Here is a 14,871-nt window from a genome sequence, read left to right as displayed (position 1 = left end):
ACCTTGGGTCGTTGCACTGAATTTCGATGAGTACATTCGCTAGCCAGCTACTAAATGGGTTCTATTAAAAAATAGACACGCCTTTAGCTCGGTGCTCCCTAAAAACCATCTAAAATCTTTACAACTATCATTTTGTGGTTTCCGTTTCGTAAGTTTCCATCGAGTGCTATGTGTTCGACGAATAAAATGTTTATTCACTGTATTCATGCCATATACATACAGCACTGTATACCAAAAATAGGCCTAGAAAGAAACACAAACAAATTGATCTCGTTAATGGATAGTGTTGTCTTTCAAGATTGCGGTTTCTTGAGTAAGAGTATTTTATTCTTCTGGAAGCTATCAGTTAATATTAATCTATTTACACGACACGTATTGAACTAAGCGGTAGGATTTGAATACACATATTTGTATGTACAGTAGAAATCAGAGTTGTGGAACGCCCAACGCACCCAACGCGCAAAATCATTACACAATGGGCTCGCATTGTTTCAATTCTTTGCGTGTTTTGAATCCCCGGAAGCCAGCCTGAATTTTAACGGCCGCATCGGTGGCGATTTTCTGCTTCTTTCGCACCAGGAATCCACGAAATCCCGCCTGTATCTTGGTGGCACTGCGATCCTCAACGGATTTGCCTCCATTCTCGGCAGCCGTGCGCTGCTCCTCGCCGCTGGGACGGGGATTTCCCGAATTGGCCTGGTTTTCCATGAGGGCGTTGTTCTTGGGACGCTGTCGCTGGTTCCGCCGGGGATGGGGATTCTTGCTGGATCGGTGGATCTCTTTGCGCACACGGTAGCCACGAAATCCGGCCTGAATCTTGATGGCCGCACTCTCTTCGGACTGCAAGGACGATGCTGATTCCGGGGAGCTGGGGTAAATGTACATGATCCTCTGGTGCACTGCGACAAAAGTTGGCAATCTGAGTCCGCGTTTCTACCCAACAAATACGGCTTTCATCGATTGTTGGCTCTCTGTTCCGGCCGAACTCGCTCGCTCGAGATCTAAAATTGTACTGGCGCACGGCGGACGCAGGCTTGGCATATGTACGGCGAGAATTTTCATTTTCATTCACAAAACAAAGGCCCCACTCAGCGATTTTTCGTTCTCCCACCTCCCTCCATATATCCTACATGGGCCTTTTGTATCTACACCTCTGCAGTCCGGCGGACTGAATCCCATCCATTTGCTCTCCCGCGAGAATGGGAAGGAATCCACGGATGCTGTTGATGCCGATGATGCTGATGACGTTCAAGAATTTTTGTTTCACAAAGTATACAAACGCGTTGGAAACAATTATCTAATTTCGCCAGAGCTCCCAATTGTGTGCAACCTAATTAACAGACAAATAATAATTGGGATCGGTTGCGTAACGTATCCAGTATATATCTCAAATATCCACATATATTATTAGGGCTTAGCTCGTGTTGACAATCAAGCGTGTTGACATCACGCAGGAATCACTATTTTTGTTAGTTGTTTACACTACCTACGAACTACCTAGCGGGTGGTGGTAAAAAATGGAGTAAATTGGTTTAGCTGAAAAGCGAACTTATAGATACACATAGATCCATGGCCACGTATCCATATATCCAAGTGCAATGAAAAGAACATCGGTGCAACGCTTTGTTAATGGAAACGACGAAGAGACACAGGCAGAGGTAATTGAAAAATACGAACACTCGTGTGCATCAATATCGGAATATGAATTTCAATTAATCTCTTATTGTTTGATGTTTGAATTATCTTGACCCTGGGTTCGGATGCAAAGTTCAAAGTACCACAATGTTATTAAATTGAGCAAACAGCATACATACATATACATACATATGTGCTATGTGTTTAAATAGGCAGCAGACTTAAATGGAAATTCGCGTCACAAATAAATTATATCTATTTTCATAGCCTGGGTGTTTTTTATTGATATGAAGTCCATGATCTTCTGGAATTTTTCGAAAACGTCTAGAGAAACATGTTTCTAATTCGCCCTCAATAAATTCTAGATCAACTTGACGTCATTCGGACCTTAAAACGCAACAAAGTGGCGTCAGTTGAGAAAAATGTACGAGAAATAAATATTATTGTTAGGACTTTTTAAATAATACAGTCATTCCGCCAATGTTCCGTGGTAAACAAGATTGTAAAGATTTCCTTCCGGAAATTCATATATTTCGAATGCTCATATATATTGGCCATTGTTTTTAAATGGCCAAAAGCGAGCATACGTAACACGCTTACGTATTTTTGAAAATTTGTGCACATATTGAGTACATTTCAGCTTTCAAATGTATCTATGTAAGTACATAGATGTGCATGCGCAAATATATACTAATTGAGTTTTGTATAAAAGGAAGTAATAAACGTTCTCAAACAGAGGAAAAAATATTTTTAAAAATTTGGCAAGTGGCCAAGGCGATATGATTGGTTTTTGTGATTTGTCCGAATGACGTAGGCAAACACAGTCGAATGTAGAGCGAAATTGTCGGTTTGTGCGGAAATTTGGAGGCCGACGAAAGGGTCTATGTGTTTCGCCCAAGCATTATCAACAAACAGAATTTAGACATTGCTTATAATCTCATTTTTTAATGTAAACAATCATAAATATTTATCTAACAACTAGTCTGCCGGCTCGACTGACTTATGCTCTTGAAATACCTAGGATTTCCCACCGTAAGTATCAAAGAAATCTATTCTGTAAACTTTTAGTTTCCTAAATCATCACTGTATTATTGTAGTTGAAATATTTAGCAGCATTTGAATGAATAAAATAAAGATTTAATTTGGTTTATTCGGCTCATATAATAGAAAAGAATGTGGTTTTCTCTTAATAATAAAAATGGAAATACAATTAACGTGACGAAATGATTGATGATACATTTAACGATGGAAAAATAATGAATTGATTAACAGTATTTAGCAAATACGATAGAGCATCTTCCGTTGCATCCTGTGCTGAAGCTCTCCACGTCGAATCATGGTGTGAATAACCTTCATTACCGTCCGTTCTTCGTATTTCTGGCGCAAAAAGTCCTAAGTAAAGAAAGAATTGTAAGTAAAGGTGTTCATACGATTCATAAGACTTCTGTGCGGACCTGTAAAATATTCTGCTCCGAGACTTGAGATCCAATTGCAAAGCGACGCTTCAATTGCTTTTCGATGCGGTTGAGTGTTTCCTGGTCCTCCTCGGTCGTGAATCCTTCTGCGCCGGCCAAGCTGCCAGTCATCGCAGCATCAAGGGTAGACACTTGGAAAAGGCGAAGTGCTTCGTTCACGTGCTCATCTGTGGCGAACGGTTGCATGCGAATCTTTGCTAGCGACTCCGAGATGCGGATGACAGCCTCCAACTGGCGCACAGTGATGGGAATGCTCAGTCGCTTGTCAGATGCCTTTTCCTGCTGTCCGGCTCCACTGCGCATAAGCACGTAGCGGCTCTTTAGCTTCTCGCCGGCAGCTTCACTCAGGCGCGGACCGCAATGAGTTCGACAATAGTGAATATACTTCTTGAATGTTGACAGCGATATCTCACCCTCGGCCGGCTCTGAAGGCGCCGACTTGTTAGAGCTCAGATGCACATTGATGATGTGCTTGGCCAGGGTAATATCACGCGACTCATCGTGAATGTCCTTGACTATGAAAATCATGTCGAAACGGGACAGAATTGTGGGCATAAAGTCAATGTTCTCCTCGCCCTTGGTGTCGTCCCATCGACCGAAAATGGAGTTGGCAGCTGCCAAGACCGAACAGCGTGAGTTCAAGGTTGTCGTGATGCCGGCCTTGGCAATGGATATTGTCTGCTGTTCCATGGCCTCGTGAATGGCCACACGATCATCCTCTCGCATTTTATCGAACTCATCAATACAAACCACGCCACCATCGGCCAGCACCATGGCTCCACCCTCCATGACAAAGTTGCGCTACGACATAATGCATCATTTAGTTTGCAAGGATTAGGTGTGGAAAGTATTTTCTCACCGTTTGAGGATCCTTCATAACCGAAGCCGTGAGACCAGCCGCACTGGAGCCTTTGCCCGAAGTGTAGACTGCTATGGGCGCCACCTTCTCCACAAACTTCAACAATTGCGACTTGGCAGTACCAGGATCGCCCAGCAATAAGACGTTAATGTCACCTCGACGGCACAGACCATCCGGTAAACGTTTACGGGACCCGCCAAAAAGCATGCAAGTAATAGCTTTCTTGATATCCCGCGAACCGAAAATGCTGGGAGCCAGCGACTGTGAGAGACGTTCGTAGATGTCTCCAGAGGCGGACATTCGCCGGAAGTGCTCCTCCTCATCGGATGTGATGTTGCTGTACCGGGAGATGGCGCCCGCACCCTCTGAGTCTACGGTGATGCCCACTACCCTCATGTAAGGAGCACGGACTCCAACGACGGCCTTCTCGCGACCGTCACGGCGGGAGGGTTTACCCACCTTCCGAATTGAGTATATACCTTGGATAAGCACACGATTACCGGGCACCACACGTTCACAAAGCGAACGATCGCAGAAGAGCTGCAAGTGGCGGGGAATCTCACCCTGCGGCACAAAGTCGGGGAGTTCTTGCAACTTAAGGGTCTGGAAATCGACGCACTTGCACTTGTCCGGCATGATGAAGAAAGGGTCCAGCGGGCACTTGGGTCTGCCCGCCTGCTCCGTGTTGCACTTCCTGGGTAGGGAGTAGCCCTCCAAACCCGGATTCACTTTGAGATTCGGGATGACCGTACTGCAAGACAAGCACTGGATGGACATCCGCGTGGCCTTGGCACTGATTCCCGAGGCTGCGACAATGATTCCGGCAATCTTAACCAGCTTGGATACACAGTCCGACTTCAGCTGCCGTATGTTGGTGGGATTTGCATTGGAGCTCAGAAGAATCTGGATGTCGTGCATCTGCTCCTCATGCTCCGGCCGGGGAGCTGTGATCTCGTCAGCCACCTCCCGGGCAGCCTCCTCGAAGATTTCCAAATGCTCCGTCGGCTGCTTGTTCAGCTTGTCCGCCAGAGTCTCATCGAAGCCCACCAAATCCTCCATCTCAATCTCCAGAAAGTAACGGCCATTCAGGTAGTTCCTCTTCAGGGTGTCACTGCAGGAGGATTACGTTTAGGGTGGTTCAGATGAGGAGATGCAGTCCACTTACCGGTATTTGTAGAAAAAGTTCTCCTCGTTGAAAGTGCGAATGAACTCCTTGTACTTCTTCTTCACCGCCTGCAAGTTAATTTGCGCATCCTGCTGGTTTTCTCCGCCGAAATTGTCCGAGAAAAAGACACCCGCATCGTCGAAGCCTTCCATTTTGATAGGTAAACGAAGTTAATAAGTGGAACTGTGGTAATAGACGCTATTTCTGCCTCGCTTTATTTTCCGTTCTGTTTAGTAAATGCGATGTGCGAATATCTTGCCGCCAAAATTACCGGCCAAGCGGTCGCTAGAGATGAACACGTGACAGTAAAACCATCGGTATTTATTTGGAAATACCGATTATACATGTTTCCTGTTTTATGCATTTAACAGGGAAAGAGCACTGCTACGAGAAGCATTGCACCTTTTCATAAACCAATAAATATAAGTTTTTTCGTGTATATTTTTTTTTTAATCTTATCGATGTAATGATATATTTTATTATGCTATATTATATGAAACATACATTACACGACCAACTGAGACGACCACCTTAAAAATACTAGAATTTCAGTAAAACCGATAGTATCGAAATAGCGATATTGGTTTCAGCTTTTGTCTGGGGGCAGTGTTGTTAAGCGACATTTTAAACTAGCGTGCTGTAGAAACAGTCCCATCATTTAGTCGCTAATTTTTCGACGTGAAAAACCAAAGAGACGCCGAAGAAATTAGAAAATGGTGAGTTTTGATCAAAATGTGACGGTAATCGACAGACCAGTAGCTGACGAACATTATTCGCAGGCCAGCACAGACATCCCCATGGAGGCAGCTGTGGAATCGGCGACCGGCATCACGCCCAATTCAAATGCGAACTCAAACAATGTGGCGAAGAAGCTGCCCGCGGAGGGCTCCACCGGTGATAATCCCAATGCGAATGCCAACGCCGACGAGATGACGTCCCGCGACTATTACTTTGACTCCTATGCCCATTTTGGGATCCACGAGGAGATGCTCAAGGACGAGGTGCGCACCGTCACATACCGCAATGCCATGTACCACAACAAGCATCTGTTCCAGGGCAAGGTAGGGTTAACTTCCGGGGTTTTATTATTTTGCATAGCCCTTCTTACCGGGGAATCCCCTCTTTGCAGACCGTACTGGACGTAGGATGCGGCACCGGCATTCTGTCCATGTTCGCTGCCAAAGCCGGCGCCGCTCAGGTGATCGCCGTCGACTGCTCCAACATTATCGAGTTCGCCCGCCAAGTGGTTATTGACAACAATCTGCAAGATGTGATCAAGGTTGTCAAGGGCAAGATTGAGGAGATTGAGCTTCCAAATGGTATTGAGGGAGTGGACATCATTATTTCCGAGTGGATGGGGTAGGTCTTCATTAGTGGTTAAGATTATTGGCATATTCAATTTTACATATTTATAACTGGGGTTTGACTGCTAATTGCTAACCATTTCATTGCCGTCCCTACTCTAGTTACTGCCTCTTCTACGAGTCCATGCTGGATACAGTGTTGTACGCGCGGGACAAGTGGCTGAAGAAGGATGGCATGATGTTCCCGGACAGGGGCACGCTGTACATCACTGCCATCGAAGACCGACAGTACAAGGACGAGAAGATCAACTGGTGGGATGATGTCTACGGCTTCGACATGAGCTGCATCCGTAAGGTGGCCGTAACCGAGCCACTGGTCGACGTGGTCGATCCCAAGCAAGTGGTATCCACATCTTGCATGGTCAAGGAGGTGGACCTGTATACCGTGCAAAAGGCAGATCTCAACTTCTCGTCCAAGTTCAGCCTGTGCATCAAGCGCAACGACTTCGTGCAGGCATTAGTCACCTACTTCAACATAGAGTTCACCAAGTGCCACAAGCGTCTTGGGTTCAGTACGTCCCCAGACTCCACATATACGCACTGGAAGCAAACCGTGTTTTACCTGGATGACCACATGACGGCCAAGAAAAACGAGGAGATCACAGGCACGTTCCAGATGAAGCCCAACGAGCGGAACAACCGTGATCTGGACTTTGTCATCGACATTAATTTCAAGGGCGAATTGTCTCAAATTCAGGAGTCGAACACATACCGCATGCGCTAGGGGTCGCCATAACCAATCCGATCTGCTATTTCAGATGGGGCTCAGAGCCCTGCAGCGAGGATGCATACAATGACTAGACGTAAGGTTTATTCCAGTGCGAAATGTGCAACGAATTCGTGTTGCGTCTTCTAAGTTTAAAGTGTACCTTTGTTAGTATACATAATATTTTTACACTCGTGCGCCTGTTTAAATTATTATCCGAACATACTTCTAAGAAAGTTGTACAGCAGCACGTCAATTCTCACATAATAAACAGTGCATCATGCACGTCCCCTTTTGCTGGAAACAAACGGCTTTTGATGATATATGAAACCAATCAAAACTCGCTGATTGTGCGTCTTTATTTCTTAGTAAAAAAAAAGGAATTTTAAGAATGCATCGAAAGATTTATATTGTCATCTGAAGTAAATTTACTTACATCGCAATCAACATAGGACATCCTATATAAAAGTCGGCCTAAGCCAGCTTCTTCTTCGATTGCGACACTGCTTAAACGTTATCCTTTTTGAAATATTAATGACGATCGCGAGAGTCCGAGCGACTTCGACGATCGCGCGAAAAGCTGCGGCTGCGGGGCGATCGGGAGCGACGTGGTGATCGGGACCTGAAATAAACGCATTGGTAAAGAGGAAAAGGTTACTTTAAAGTTCAAATACATGAAATAAAATCAGCTTAGAATGGTAAGAAGTGTATGTACATACGCGCCTTACAAAGTGCTGCAAATTAGGTGTGTTAAATACTGCGGAATCATTATTTAAACAAATTACCAGGGGAAACACAAATGAAAGCTGTGCAAACTGTTTTGTTTCTATGAATTAAGCTGGGGACCAATTAAGTTTAGAGTTTTATTGCTGCTGCTGCTTTTGCTTTTTGAACCAACCGCTAACCTACATTTAGGGCTTAAAGCATTCTACATTGGTGTCGGATAAATTTGCAATGAAAAAATGGACGGACAAATCTATAGTAGCTGTAATCGTCAGCGTTAAACGCGATTAAGGCCAGTTTTCTCGACATCAAGAGTCAAGTACTTGAGAAAGCGGACCTTCGTATTTATCAGCGAACCCTCGTATTATAGGCAACTAAATTAAAGAAATAATTGTAAGCAATTATTTGAAGGATACGCAGGATAACTTCATAAGTAGAACTCTTTGGGCGACTGCATTGCTTCTTCTAGGATGAAATCATTTGGGTTGCTAATCAAAACTTCTGTGAGGCTGTGACGCTGAACATGGTTAATTTAGAGTTGCAAGTTGAAGGTTGCTGGCTGTGGCTGTGAAGATGGTTGCTGTTGTAGATTGTTGATGTTGTAGAAGGAAGAAGTAGCAGTGGAAGTAGTTCTAGCCGAGGAGTTATCCTGAAAAAGTGTCGATAACTCGCATTTAACAACCACTAAATGATTGGATCGTAGATAATATATGTATACAGTTTGTAGGTTTCGTCTGAATAACGTACTAAGTCAATTTTAAATTATAAATGTTATGTAAAGAGATGTCATGTCAATTGGACCTGAATAAAACAGCCTGCGGAGAAGTACCAATAAAACTGACATTTTTCGCAGGCTGTTCTATCACGTGCAGAAAAAGGCGGGAAAATGTACATGTTTGCTATTAGCAATTAATGTTTTTGCGATGATTCCAATGAAATTTCGATAACAAATTGTATACGTTTTGATAAGAATTGATTAGTTTGGACGGTTGGAGACTAGCTCGCCATTATATGCTTAGTATTCCGAAGAAAGTACCCAATTTTCGGAGTCAAGTGATCCATGATTCCATTGGGGAGACACATTGAGTCAAGTACCATCAGAAGTACAGTCTTTCGTCGTAGAATTACCTGTAGCGACCGGAACCAGAGCGTCCACTACTGCCACCTTCTCCGCGCCGGCGATCTCGGGAGCGACCCGAAGACATCTCCACGCGAATCCTAGTGCCGCAGCAGCGTGTTCCGTCTAGGGCGCGCGTTGCGTCCTCTGCGTCTCGGCGATCCTCAAACTCCACGAAGGCGAAACCAGGCGGATTGCGGGCGACCCACACGTTCCGCAGGGGTCCATATTTGGCAAAAGCGCCTTCGATCTCGTGCTTAGAGGCCGAGGAGCCCAGGTTGCCTACATACACCTTGCAGGCCAAGTCCCACTCCCTGTATCGCGGCATTTTTGTCGGGTCGTGCGGTATCGTATGTATTGCGGGAGAAAGTGAGCGACTAGAACACGAATATCCAGGTTACTAACATTCGCCGTGCACGCAGCTATATTTTTTAAACCTTTTAAAGCACTTACCTTCTAAAATCTCACCCAATTTTGTTAAAATTTTAACAAAGCTCCTCGCCTTTCCTTTATTTGTTACAATTACCCAAAAATGTGACCAGACGCGAAATTGGTGGTGGCACCGAGAGCCGATGCATCGCTATCGCCAGTTGTAGAAATGTGATATTTTGTTTTTTTCAAAATATTACTAGTGTTAACCATTACTATTGCGAAACAAACTACAGTTATGTTTTATTGCCATTCTAGCTTTTTATAAATGCAAAGTCATATGGTCTTAAAAAACAAATTAAATGCATTTAAAAAAATTAAGTCACGGTTTCACGATTTGCAGTTTGAACCGTGACTTAAGCGTTCACATCGCTAAAAGAAATTTTATATTTTCTGGCAAGGGGGCAGGGATATTCTTTCTCCATCTGGCAACACTGAGTTTCATAACCAGTCCGCCGGGCTTCATTTCATTAAACGAAAACATAAGCAAATCCTCACTGAAATGAGGCTGACAAACACCCTCTGTGCCCAGCACATCGGCTGGCATTTCAAGAAGCACTGGCTGGTCCAGGGTAGGCGAGTGCCCAAGGAAACTGGAGCCGTCGCGGAGCTTCTAAAACTCGGTGTTCAGGTGAAGAATCCCGAGGATCTGTTGAACACCAAAGTGGAAAGAAAACTGTGAGTATCAATGGGAAACAAGTATTCATTGTAATTGGTAACATATTTGACTTTACCTGCAGGGTGGACATTGTTGGCACACGCGAGAAGGCGGTTTCCGAAGATAGCAGTCACCCCGACTGGCACCCCACAGTTTGCCACTCCTACTCCGACCACAGTGTGCTAATTGGTGGATTGCCACAGGCTCAGGTGCTGACCAACTCCATTGAGATCCAAAGCTTTCCAAAGCAGATCGAGGATGCCATTGCCAGCCAGCAGTTGCCAAATACCGTCGACAAGAGCGTCCGGCATGCAATTCTGGCCTCCCACGTGCTTGATGCAGAGCAAGTCAAGCTGCCCAAGGTGAGGTTACCGGAGCGACCGGCTTTTAACCTGCCCCGCTCCTACGGAATATCACACGAAAGGGTCAAGTAAGTTCATAACTTTATACTGCATAGTTATAGCAGAAGTAAATATGTTCGTATATCTTTTTAGTCGCCTGTTGGTAAACAAACTCCTGCATGAAAGTGAAAAACTGGCCGGTCGCTCAGTCTCTGTACGAAGAAAGCTGATAGACAACGCTTCTTTTAAGAGTTCTCTAAATAAAGATGGGGATCTGCTAGGATTTTCTATCAATGCTGAGAAAGTGGTATTTGCCAATCGAGCCATCGAAGCTGTTAAGGGAAAATTTGAAGGAGACTTGCCTGATCTTTACCCCATGAAGAGTACGATATCGATTCCGAAATACCACATTTACCAAACTGAGAACTTATATCGTAAGTTATTCAATAAGTACTACCCGATGCTGGACTAATAAGGTTATTCCATTAGCTTTGCGTACGGACATCAGCTGCTCCCACCCGCACACCATATTTACGGTGTTTAACAAAAACCTAGTTAAAAATTCCCACGGATCGGAGGTTACAACTGCTCAGCTGCAGGCAAGGACATTGGTCAAAGCTTTCGTTGTGGCTGCCGCTCGAGCCAAGCAACTACATGGGGATTCCGTTGAAGGAGCACTTCCCAAACCAATTGTTGTGCAGAGCGTCCAGACTGACGGAAGGACGTTCCACTTCGGAGTGCTGCAGCTGAATACCCTCGATCTTGGCGCCAATAGCACTACCAAGAACTATTGGTTCCATAAGCAGAACTACGATCTATTTTCTGAGTGCACTTACGAAGGTGGACGAACGCATTTGGACAATTACAATGGCGACGTCTTCCGCATATTTAACGCTTTCTATAACAATTCCTAAAATAGAAACCTTACTGAATAATAAAATATGTTTTTGTTATGTCTGTATATGGCTAATGAAATTATTTTATTTACATATAACAAAACTAGAAACAGCGTTATAGCTAGAGTGTCAACACTGGGTGATTTAAGCAGGTGTAAATGTCTAAGTTATTTGGCGCCTTGTTATTTCCCTTCATCCACAGGTCGATATCCCAGTTCCCATACCCAACTGCTTCAGTCGACTCCATAGCAACCAGGATGCACTAAATTGTTTATGCATCGATGTATTGACTGCTAATAGAGACGTCAAGCAAAGTTTTCTCCACCCACACACATTTAAAGTTTAAAAAGGCAAAGAACTCGCTACCATGAGTAGGCTAAAGCAGAGTACCAGCTCCAACAACAGTGGCACATCATCGGAAACCAGCGAGTCGCAAAGTGTGGATGACCAACAAGGTACTCCGCATTCAACCATTCGTTCGAGTAGCGCCTCATTGAGTAGGTGGGTAATACTGTAGCCCATTGTTTATAATACATTACACATTATTTACACAATATCTTTATAATACCTTAATACCTTCTCTTTAGAGCCAAAAACAGTTGGAGACGCATGAAGGAGCTGGCTGCGGAGAAGGAAAAGGAAAATGAGGCCAAGCGACCTCCTTGGCGGGCAGTTAGCGTTTCCACGCTCACCAAGCCCGATAAGAGCGCCTTGCTTCGGGCCAAGTTACTGGATGCTTCGAGGTTATTAGTTAAACTATAGAATTTAAATTTTATTAAGTGCCTTTCCATACAGACGACTAAGAGCTGGCAAGGCGAATGTGGCCCTGCAGACGGACTTTGTGCCGACGAAGCTCATGAAGGAAGTTAGTTTCGGGGTACAGAAGGATCTTATTCTGCTCAAGGACGTAGGCATTCTCACCGATGGACAGTACTCCAAAAAGAAAGATGGCTATGAGAAGTGTAAGTTTAGATAAGTTAGATATGCTGTTTGGTTGATTATAACCCAGATACTTGCAGATGTACTTACCTATTCGATGTCCCAAATGACCGACAGTGTACCTACCGTTTCGCGCCAAACTCAGACGCTACTGCCGAAGGCCTACAACAAGGATCTGGTCAACTCCTACCTACCCAAGTCAGATGACGATGACAGTGATGGTATCTCCGATGTGGAGAAGCGACTTGGCGATCAGATAGCCAAGATACGGAGGCTCAACTTCGATGAACTGAATCAGTCGAGGGGAAGTGGGAGTAACACTATCTTGGCTCCTACTTTGGCATCCTGGCATTTTGATGACGATGCCGTGGAAATGGAATCAGAGCGACATTTTATACCCTACACCATCGAGTCGTTTAAGCCTTGGCGTAGCTTTGTTCCCTTTCCCTTTCGATTGAGGGGTAATGCCTTGATTGGCACCCAGAAAATAGATTGGTACGCCCTGCTGCAGTCCATCGATGACCTGATCACGGAGTCCAACCACTTGGTAGACAAGCTGGAACACATAATGATTGAGAATCAAGCGCACCGCAGGTCGGTTTTGGGAGAACTGGGTAAAATACACAACTTTGAACCGACCAAGTTTATAGCCCCTTCGGAGCAATGGTTGCCGCTCATTGAACAGCAGGAAAAGCAATTGCAAATTATTTTAAGCGGCAATGCGGCTAAGGATGAGACGCCAGAATAGAGATATTAAAATAGCACAAATGCTTAAAAATTAATCGTTAAACATTCAATCTAAAGAAATTATATGGTAAATGGCCTGAGGCCTTGATAATTGTTTTAGAAAAGCCTATAAAAGCACAAAAGCTAGTTGAATAAAGATAACACAATGGAGTTTATTAATATGTTGAGAAAATATTTGGTTGTATGCGTATGGAAAACAATCTTTCTGACATTTAAGAGAACAACATTAACTAAACCTTCTTTTCTCGGGAAATTCCAGATGATTTTCCTTTTCCCTGAGGGGTTTTCTTTGGCATCAGCTTCATTAGAATATCCGTGGCTGATTTACTGTCCAGTGGACAATTGGAGTACACCTCTTCACAGGCTCGATCGTTGGCTCGCTTCCCATGCTCCAATGCCTCCTTTATAGCCGTTCCATCGAGGAGGTAGTCCACCAGGGCGTTTCTAGAAATAAGTATATCGAAGTGTATGTAAGTATGTATGTATATTAAGTGCCTTAAAGTTTGCAGTGTGCCTTGAATGTTGCACTTACTCCGAAAGCATATGAATAAATTCATCCATCTGGTCTGAGGATCCGGCTTTCATATTATATTCCGTAGAGCGGACATAACCACACACAGCACGTTGCATGCAACTCGTGGAGTCAATATTATTCTGGCCCAAAACATCGTCAATCTTATTAATCATGCTGCTGAGAGGTGTCAGGTCGCTGTCCTCGCCTGCAAATTACCGAACATTAACTTTATCATACTACTTCCCTAAACGTGATCCACTTACTGCGGCCGTATCCGCCGTAACCACCATGGAAGGCGGATAGGATCTTGGGAATGAGTATAATGGCGCCAATGCCCACGAGAGTGCCCAAGACAACGCCGCCCAGGTCCAGTTTTATGGGATTGTAGACGGATAGTCCAGTACCGCCAGGGTAACCCTGAATAATTACAGTTCAAAGATCAATGTTATTTTTATAGCCCATGAGTTGGGTGTTCTGATAATGGTTACGCACATTTAGGGATCCGTAGCCAGTGGTATAGCCCAGGCGCTCCAGTCTATCCTTTGTGGAAGCTGTCTGCGGTTCACTGGGCTGGGTCTTATTTTCGTTATAGTACGATCTATCCCTCTGCGCCTTATCCGCATAGAACCTGAAGCCACTTCAAATAAGTATTGCATATGGGTTACTATAAGTCACTTACTTATGGCTATCTTCGTATTTGGGGATCGCACTTGCGTAGGTCAGCACCACCAGCACTCCCAGCAGCTGGAGTATGGCAATGTAATTTCTGTTCATTATGCACTTTTACGAAGGTATCCTTTGAGTTTTTGGGTAAATTAGTAATAGTCCTTTGGCGGTTTTACGTGGCTCCAACGAGTCGTTCGCTCTGCTGCAAACTAATATTTCCAGCGGCAGCAACTCCACTATTTATAGGAGTTGCCCAAAAATGCGAGCAATTTGTTCAAATTACAAAATGTCAAGCAACGTGCGGATTTGAATGCCGTTTATGCGAGTATTTGGGAAAAAGTGAGGAAAGAAACTCATTCTAGCAGAACGAACGAACAGGTGTGTGTAACCATATAGGCACTTATGTCCCCACACACGCATAGTAAACCCCCCAAAGAAAGACCATTCATCGTACTTATGTCGCTGTAATGCGCAATTTTCATTGCATACTCAATTATTTAACAAAATTATCGCAGACACAAAAAAAATGCGAAGACGCCAACAAACAACCACACGCTGGCTGGGCGGATAAATTGAGCAGCCATGCATCTGAAACCAAAAGTCGCATATCTATGTACTCCAATGGATCGAAATCGCG

General features: G+C 44.4%; 7 protein-coding genes across 7 annotated transcripts; 3 read left to right on the top strand and 4 right to left on the bottom strand.

The window, feature by feature from the left end:
• Positions 1-130: 130 nt before the first annotated feature.
• LOC6536554 (abnormal spindle-like microcephaly-associated protein homolog) lies at positions 131-1,022 on the bottom strand. The gene is made up of 2 exons (XM_002097094.4): positions 453-1,022; positions 131-243 (listed from the first exon to the last, which is right to left on the bottom strand). The coding sequence occupies exon 1, from the start codon at positions 883-885 to the stop codon at positions 469-471; it is 417 nt and encodes a 138-aa protein (XP_002097130.1). The 5' UTR covers positions 886-1,022; the 3' UTR covers positions 131-243; positions 453-468.
• A 1,743-nt stretch (positions 1,023-2,765) lies between these two features.
• On the bottom strand, positions 2,766-5,422 carry LOC6536553 (DNA replication licensing factor Mcm5). Its single transcript, XM_002097093.3, has 4 exons — positions 5,135-5,422; positions 3,970-5,080; positions 3,090-3,911; positions 2,766-3,027 (listed from the first exon to the last, which is right to left on the bottom strand). The coding sequence occupies exons 1-4, from the start codon at positions 5,284-5,286 to the stop codon at positions 2,911-2,913; spliced, it is 2,202 nt and encodes a 733-aa protein (XP_002097129.1). The 5' UTR covers positions 5,287-5,422; the 3' UTR covers positions 2,766-2,910.
• Positions 5,423-5,709: 287 nt separating this feature from the next.
• Positions 5,710-7,508, top strand: LOC6536552 (protein arginine N-methyltransferase 1). The gene is made up of 4 exons (XM_002097092.3): positions 5,710-5,850; positions 5,914-6,195; positions 6,264-6,493; positions 6,601-7,508. The coding sequence occupies exons 1-4, from the start codon at positions 5,848-5,850 to the stop codon at positions 7,220-7,222; spliced, it is 1,137 nt and encodes a 378-aa protein (XP_002097128.1). The 5' UTR covers positions 5,710-5,847; the 3' UTR covers positions 7,223-7,508.
• Positions 7,509-7,587: 79 nt separating this feature from the next.
• LOC6536551 (RNA-binding protein 1) lies at positions 7,588-9,621 on the bottom strand. Its single transcript, XM_039376870.2, is given in 4 exon segments — positions 7,588-8,566; positions 8,569-8,576; positions 9,056-9,421; positions 9,498-9,621. Coding segments are annotated over 3 exon segments (432 nt in total). The 5' UTR covers positions 9,373-9,421; positions 9,498-9,621; the 3' UTR covers positions 7,588-8,459.
• Positions 9,622-9,890: 269 nt separating this feature from the next.
• LOC26534884 (39S ribosomal protein L37, mitochondrial) lies at positions 9,891-11,433 on the top strand. The gene is made up of 4 exons (XM_015192342.3): positions 9,891-10,151; positions 10,214-10,561; positions 10,626-10,906; positions 10,962-11,433. The coding sequence occupies exons 1-4, from the start codon at positions 9,976-9,978 to the stop codon at positions 11,384-11,386; spliced, it is 1,230 nt and encodes a 409-aa protein (XP_015047828.1). The 5' UTR covers positions 9,891-9,975; the 3' UTR covers positions 11,387-11,433.
• Positions 11,434-11,735: 302 nt separating this feature from the next.
• Positions 11,736-13,226, top strand: LOC6536550. Its single transcript, XM_015192341.2, has 4 exons — positions 11,736-11,869; positions 11,956-12,111; positions 12,164-12,330; positions 12,388-13,226. The coding sequence occupies exons 1-4, from the start codon at positions 11,736-11,738 to the stop codon at positions 13,053-13,055; spliced, it is 1,125 nt and encodes a 374-aa protein (XP_015047827.1). The 3' UTR covers positions 13,056-13,226.
• Positions 13,182-14,524, bottom strand: LOC6536549. Its single transcript, XM_002097089.4, has 5 exons — positions 14,248-14,524; positions 14,061-14,196; positions 13,832-13,985; positions 13,587-13,773; positions 13,182-13,498 (listed from the first exon to the last, which is right to left on the bottom strand). The coding sequence occupies exons 1-5, from the start codon at positions 14,340-14,342 to the stop codon at positions 13,285-13,287; spliced, it is 786 nt and encodes a 261-aa protein (XP_002097125.1). The 5' UTR covers positions 14,343-14,524; the 3' UTR covers positions 13,182-13,284.
• Positions 14,525-14,871: the final 347 nt, after the last annotated feature.

The sequence above is a fragment of the Drosophila yakuba genome, chromosome 3R (assembly GCF_016746365.2).
Source record: "Drosophila yakuba strain Tai18E2 chromosome 3R, Prin_Dyak_Tai18E2_2.1, whole genome shotgun sequence".
Classification (NCBI taxonomy): Eukaryota; Metazoa; Arthropoda; class Insecta; order Diptera; family Drosophilidae; genus Drosophila; species Drosophila yakuba.
This window is presented reverse-complemented; position numbering and strand designations above follow the sequence as displayed.

Excerpts from the sequence above, each read along its gene's own strand:
- LOC6536554 (XM_002097094.4), bottom strand. The coding sequence starts at position 885 with ATGTACATTTACCCCAGCTCCCCGGAATCAGCATCGTCCTTGCAGTCC.
- LOC6536553 (XM_002097093.3), bottom strand. The coding sequence starts at position 5,286 with ATGGAAGGCTTCGACGATGCGGGTGTCTTTTTCTCGGACAATTTCGGC. Across the intron at positions 5,081-5,134 it reads AACTTTTTCTACAAATACCG|TGACACCCTGAAGAGGAACT; the intron begins GTAAGTGGACTG and ends ATCCTCCTGCAG. Across the intron at positions 3,028-3,089 it reads CGGAGCAGAATATTTTACAG|GACTTTTTGCGCCAGAAATA; the intron begins GTCCGCACAGAA and ends TTCTTTACTTAG.
- LOC6536552 (XM_002097092.3), top strand. Across the intron at positions 6,196-6,263 it reads AGCATCTGTTCCAGGGCAAG|ACCGTACTGGACGTAGGATG; the intron begins GTAGGGTTAACT and ends CCCTCTTTGCAG. Across the intron at positions 6,494-6,600 it reads ATTATTTCCGAGTGGATGGG|TTACTGCCTCTTCTACGAGT; the intron begins GTAGGTCTTCAT and ends TCCCTACTCTAG.
- LOC26534884 (XM_015192342.3), top strand. The coding sequence starts at position 9,976 with ATGAGGCTGACAAACACCCTCTGTGCCCAGCACATCGGCTGGCATTTC. Across the intron at positions 10,152-10,213 it reads ACCAAAGTGGAAAGAAAACT|GGTGGACATTGTTGGCACAC; the intron begins GTGAGTATCAAT and ends CTTTACCTGCAG. Across the intron at positions 10,562-10,625 it reads ATATCACACGAAAGGGTCAA|TCGCCTGTTGGTAAACAAAC; the intron begins GTAAGTTCATAA and ends ATATCTTTTTAG.
- LOC6536550 (XM_015192341.2), top strand. The coding sequence starts at position 11,736 with ATGAGTAGGCTAAAGCAGAGTACCAGCTCCAACAACAGTGGCACATCA. Across the intron at positions 11,870-11,955 it reads AGTAGCGCCTCATTGAGTAG|AGCCAAAAACAGTTGGAGAC; the intron begins GTGGGTAATACT and ends CCTTCTCTTTAG. Across the intron at positions 12,331-12,387 it reads GAAAGATGGCTATGAGAAGT|ATGTACTTACCTATTCGATG; the intron begins GTAAGTTTAGAT and ends AGATACTTGCAG.
- LOC6536549 (XM_002097089.4), bottom strand. The coding sequence starts at position 14,342 with ATGAACAGAAATTACATTGCCATACTCCAGCTGCTGGGAGTGCTGGTG. Across the intron at positions 14,197-14,247 it reads AAATACGAAGATAGCCATAA|GTTCTATGCGGATAAGGCGC; the intron begins GTAAGTGACTTA and ends AAGTGGCTTCAG. Across the intron at positions 13,986-14,060 it reads CTGGCTACGGATCCCTAAAT|GGTTACCCTGGCGGTACTGG; the intron begins GTGCGTAACCAT and ends GTAATTATTCAG.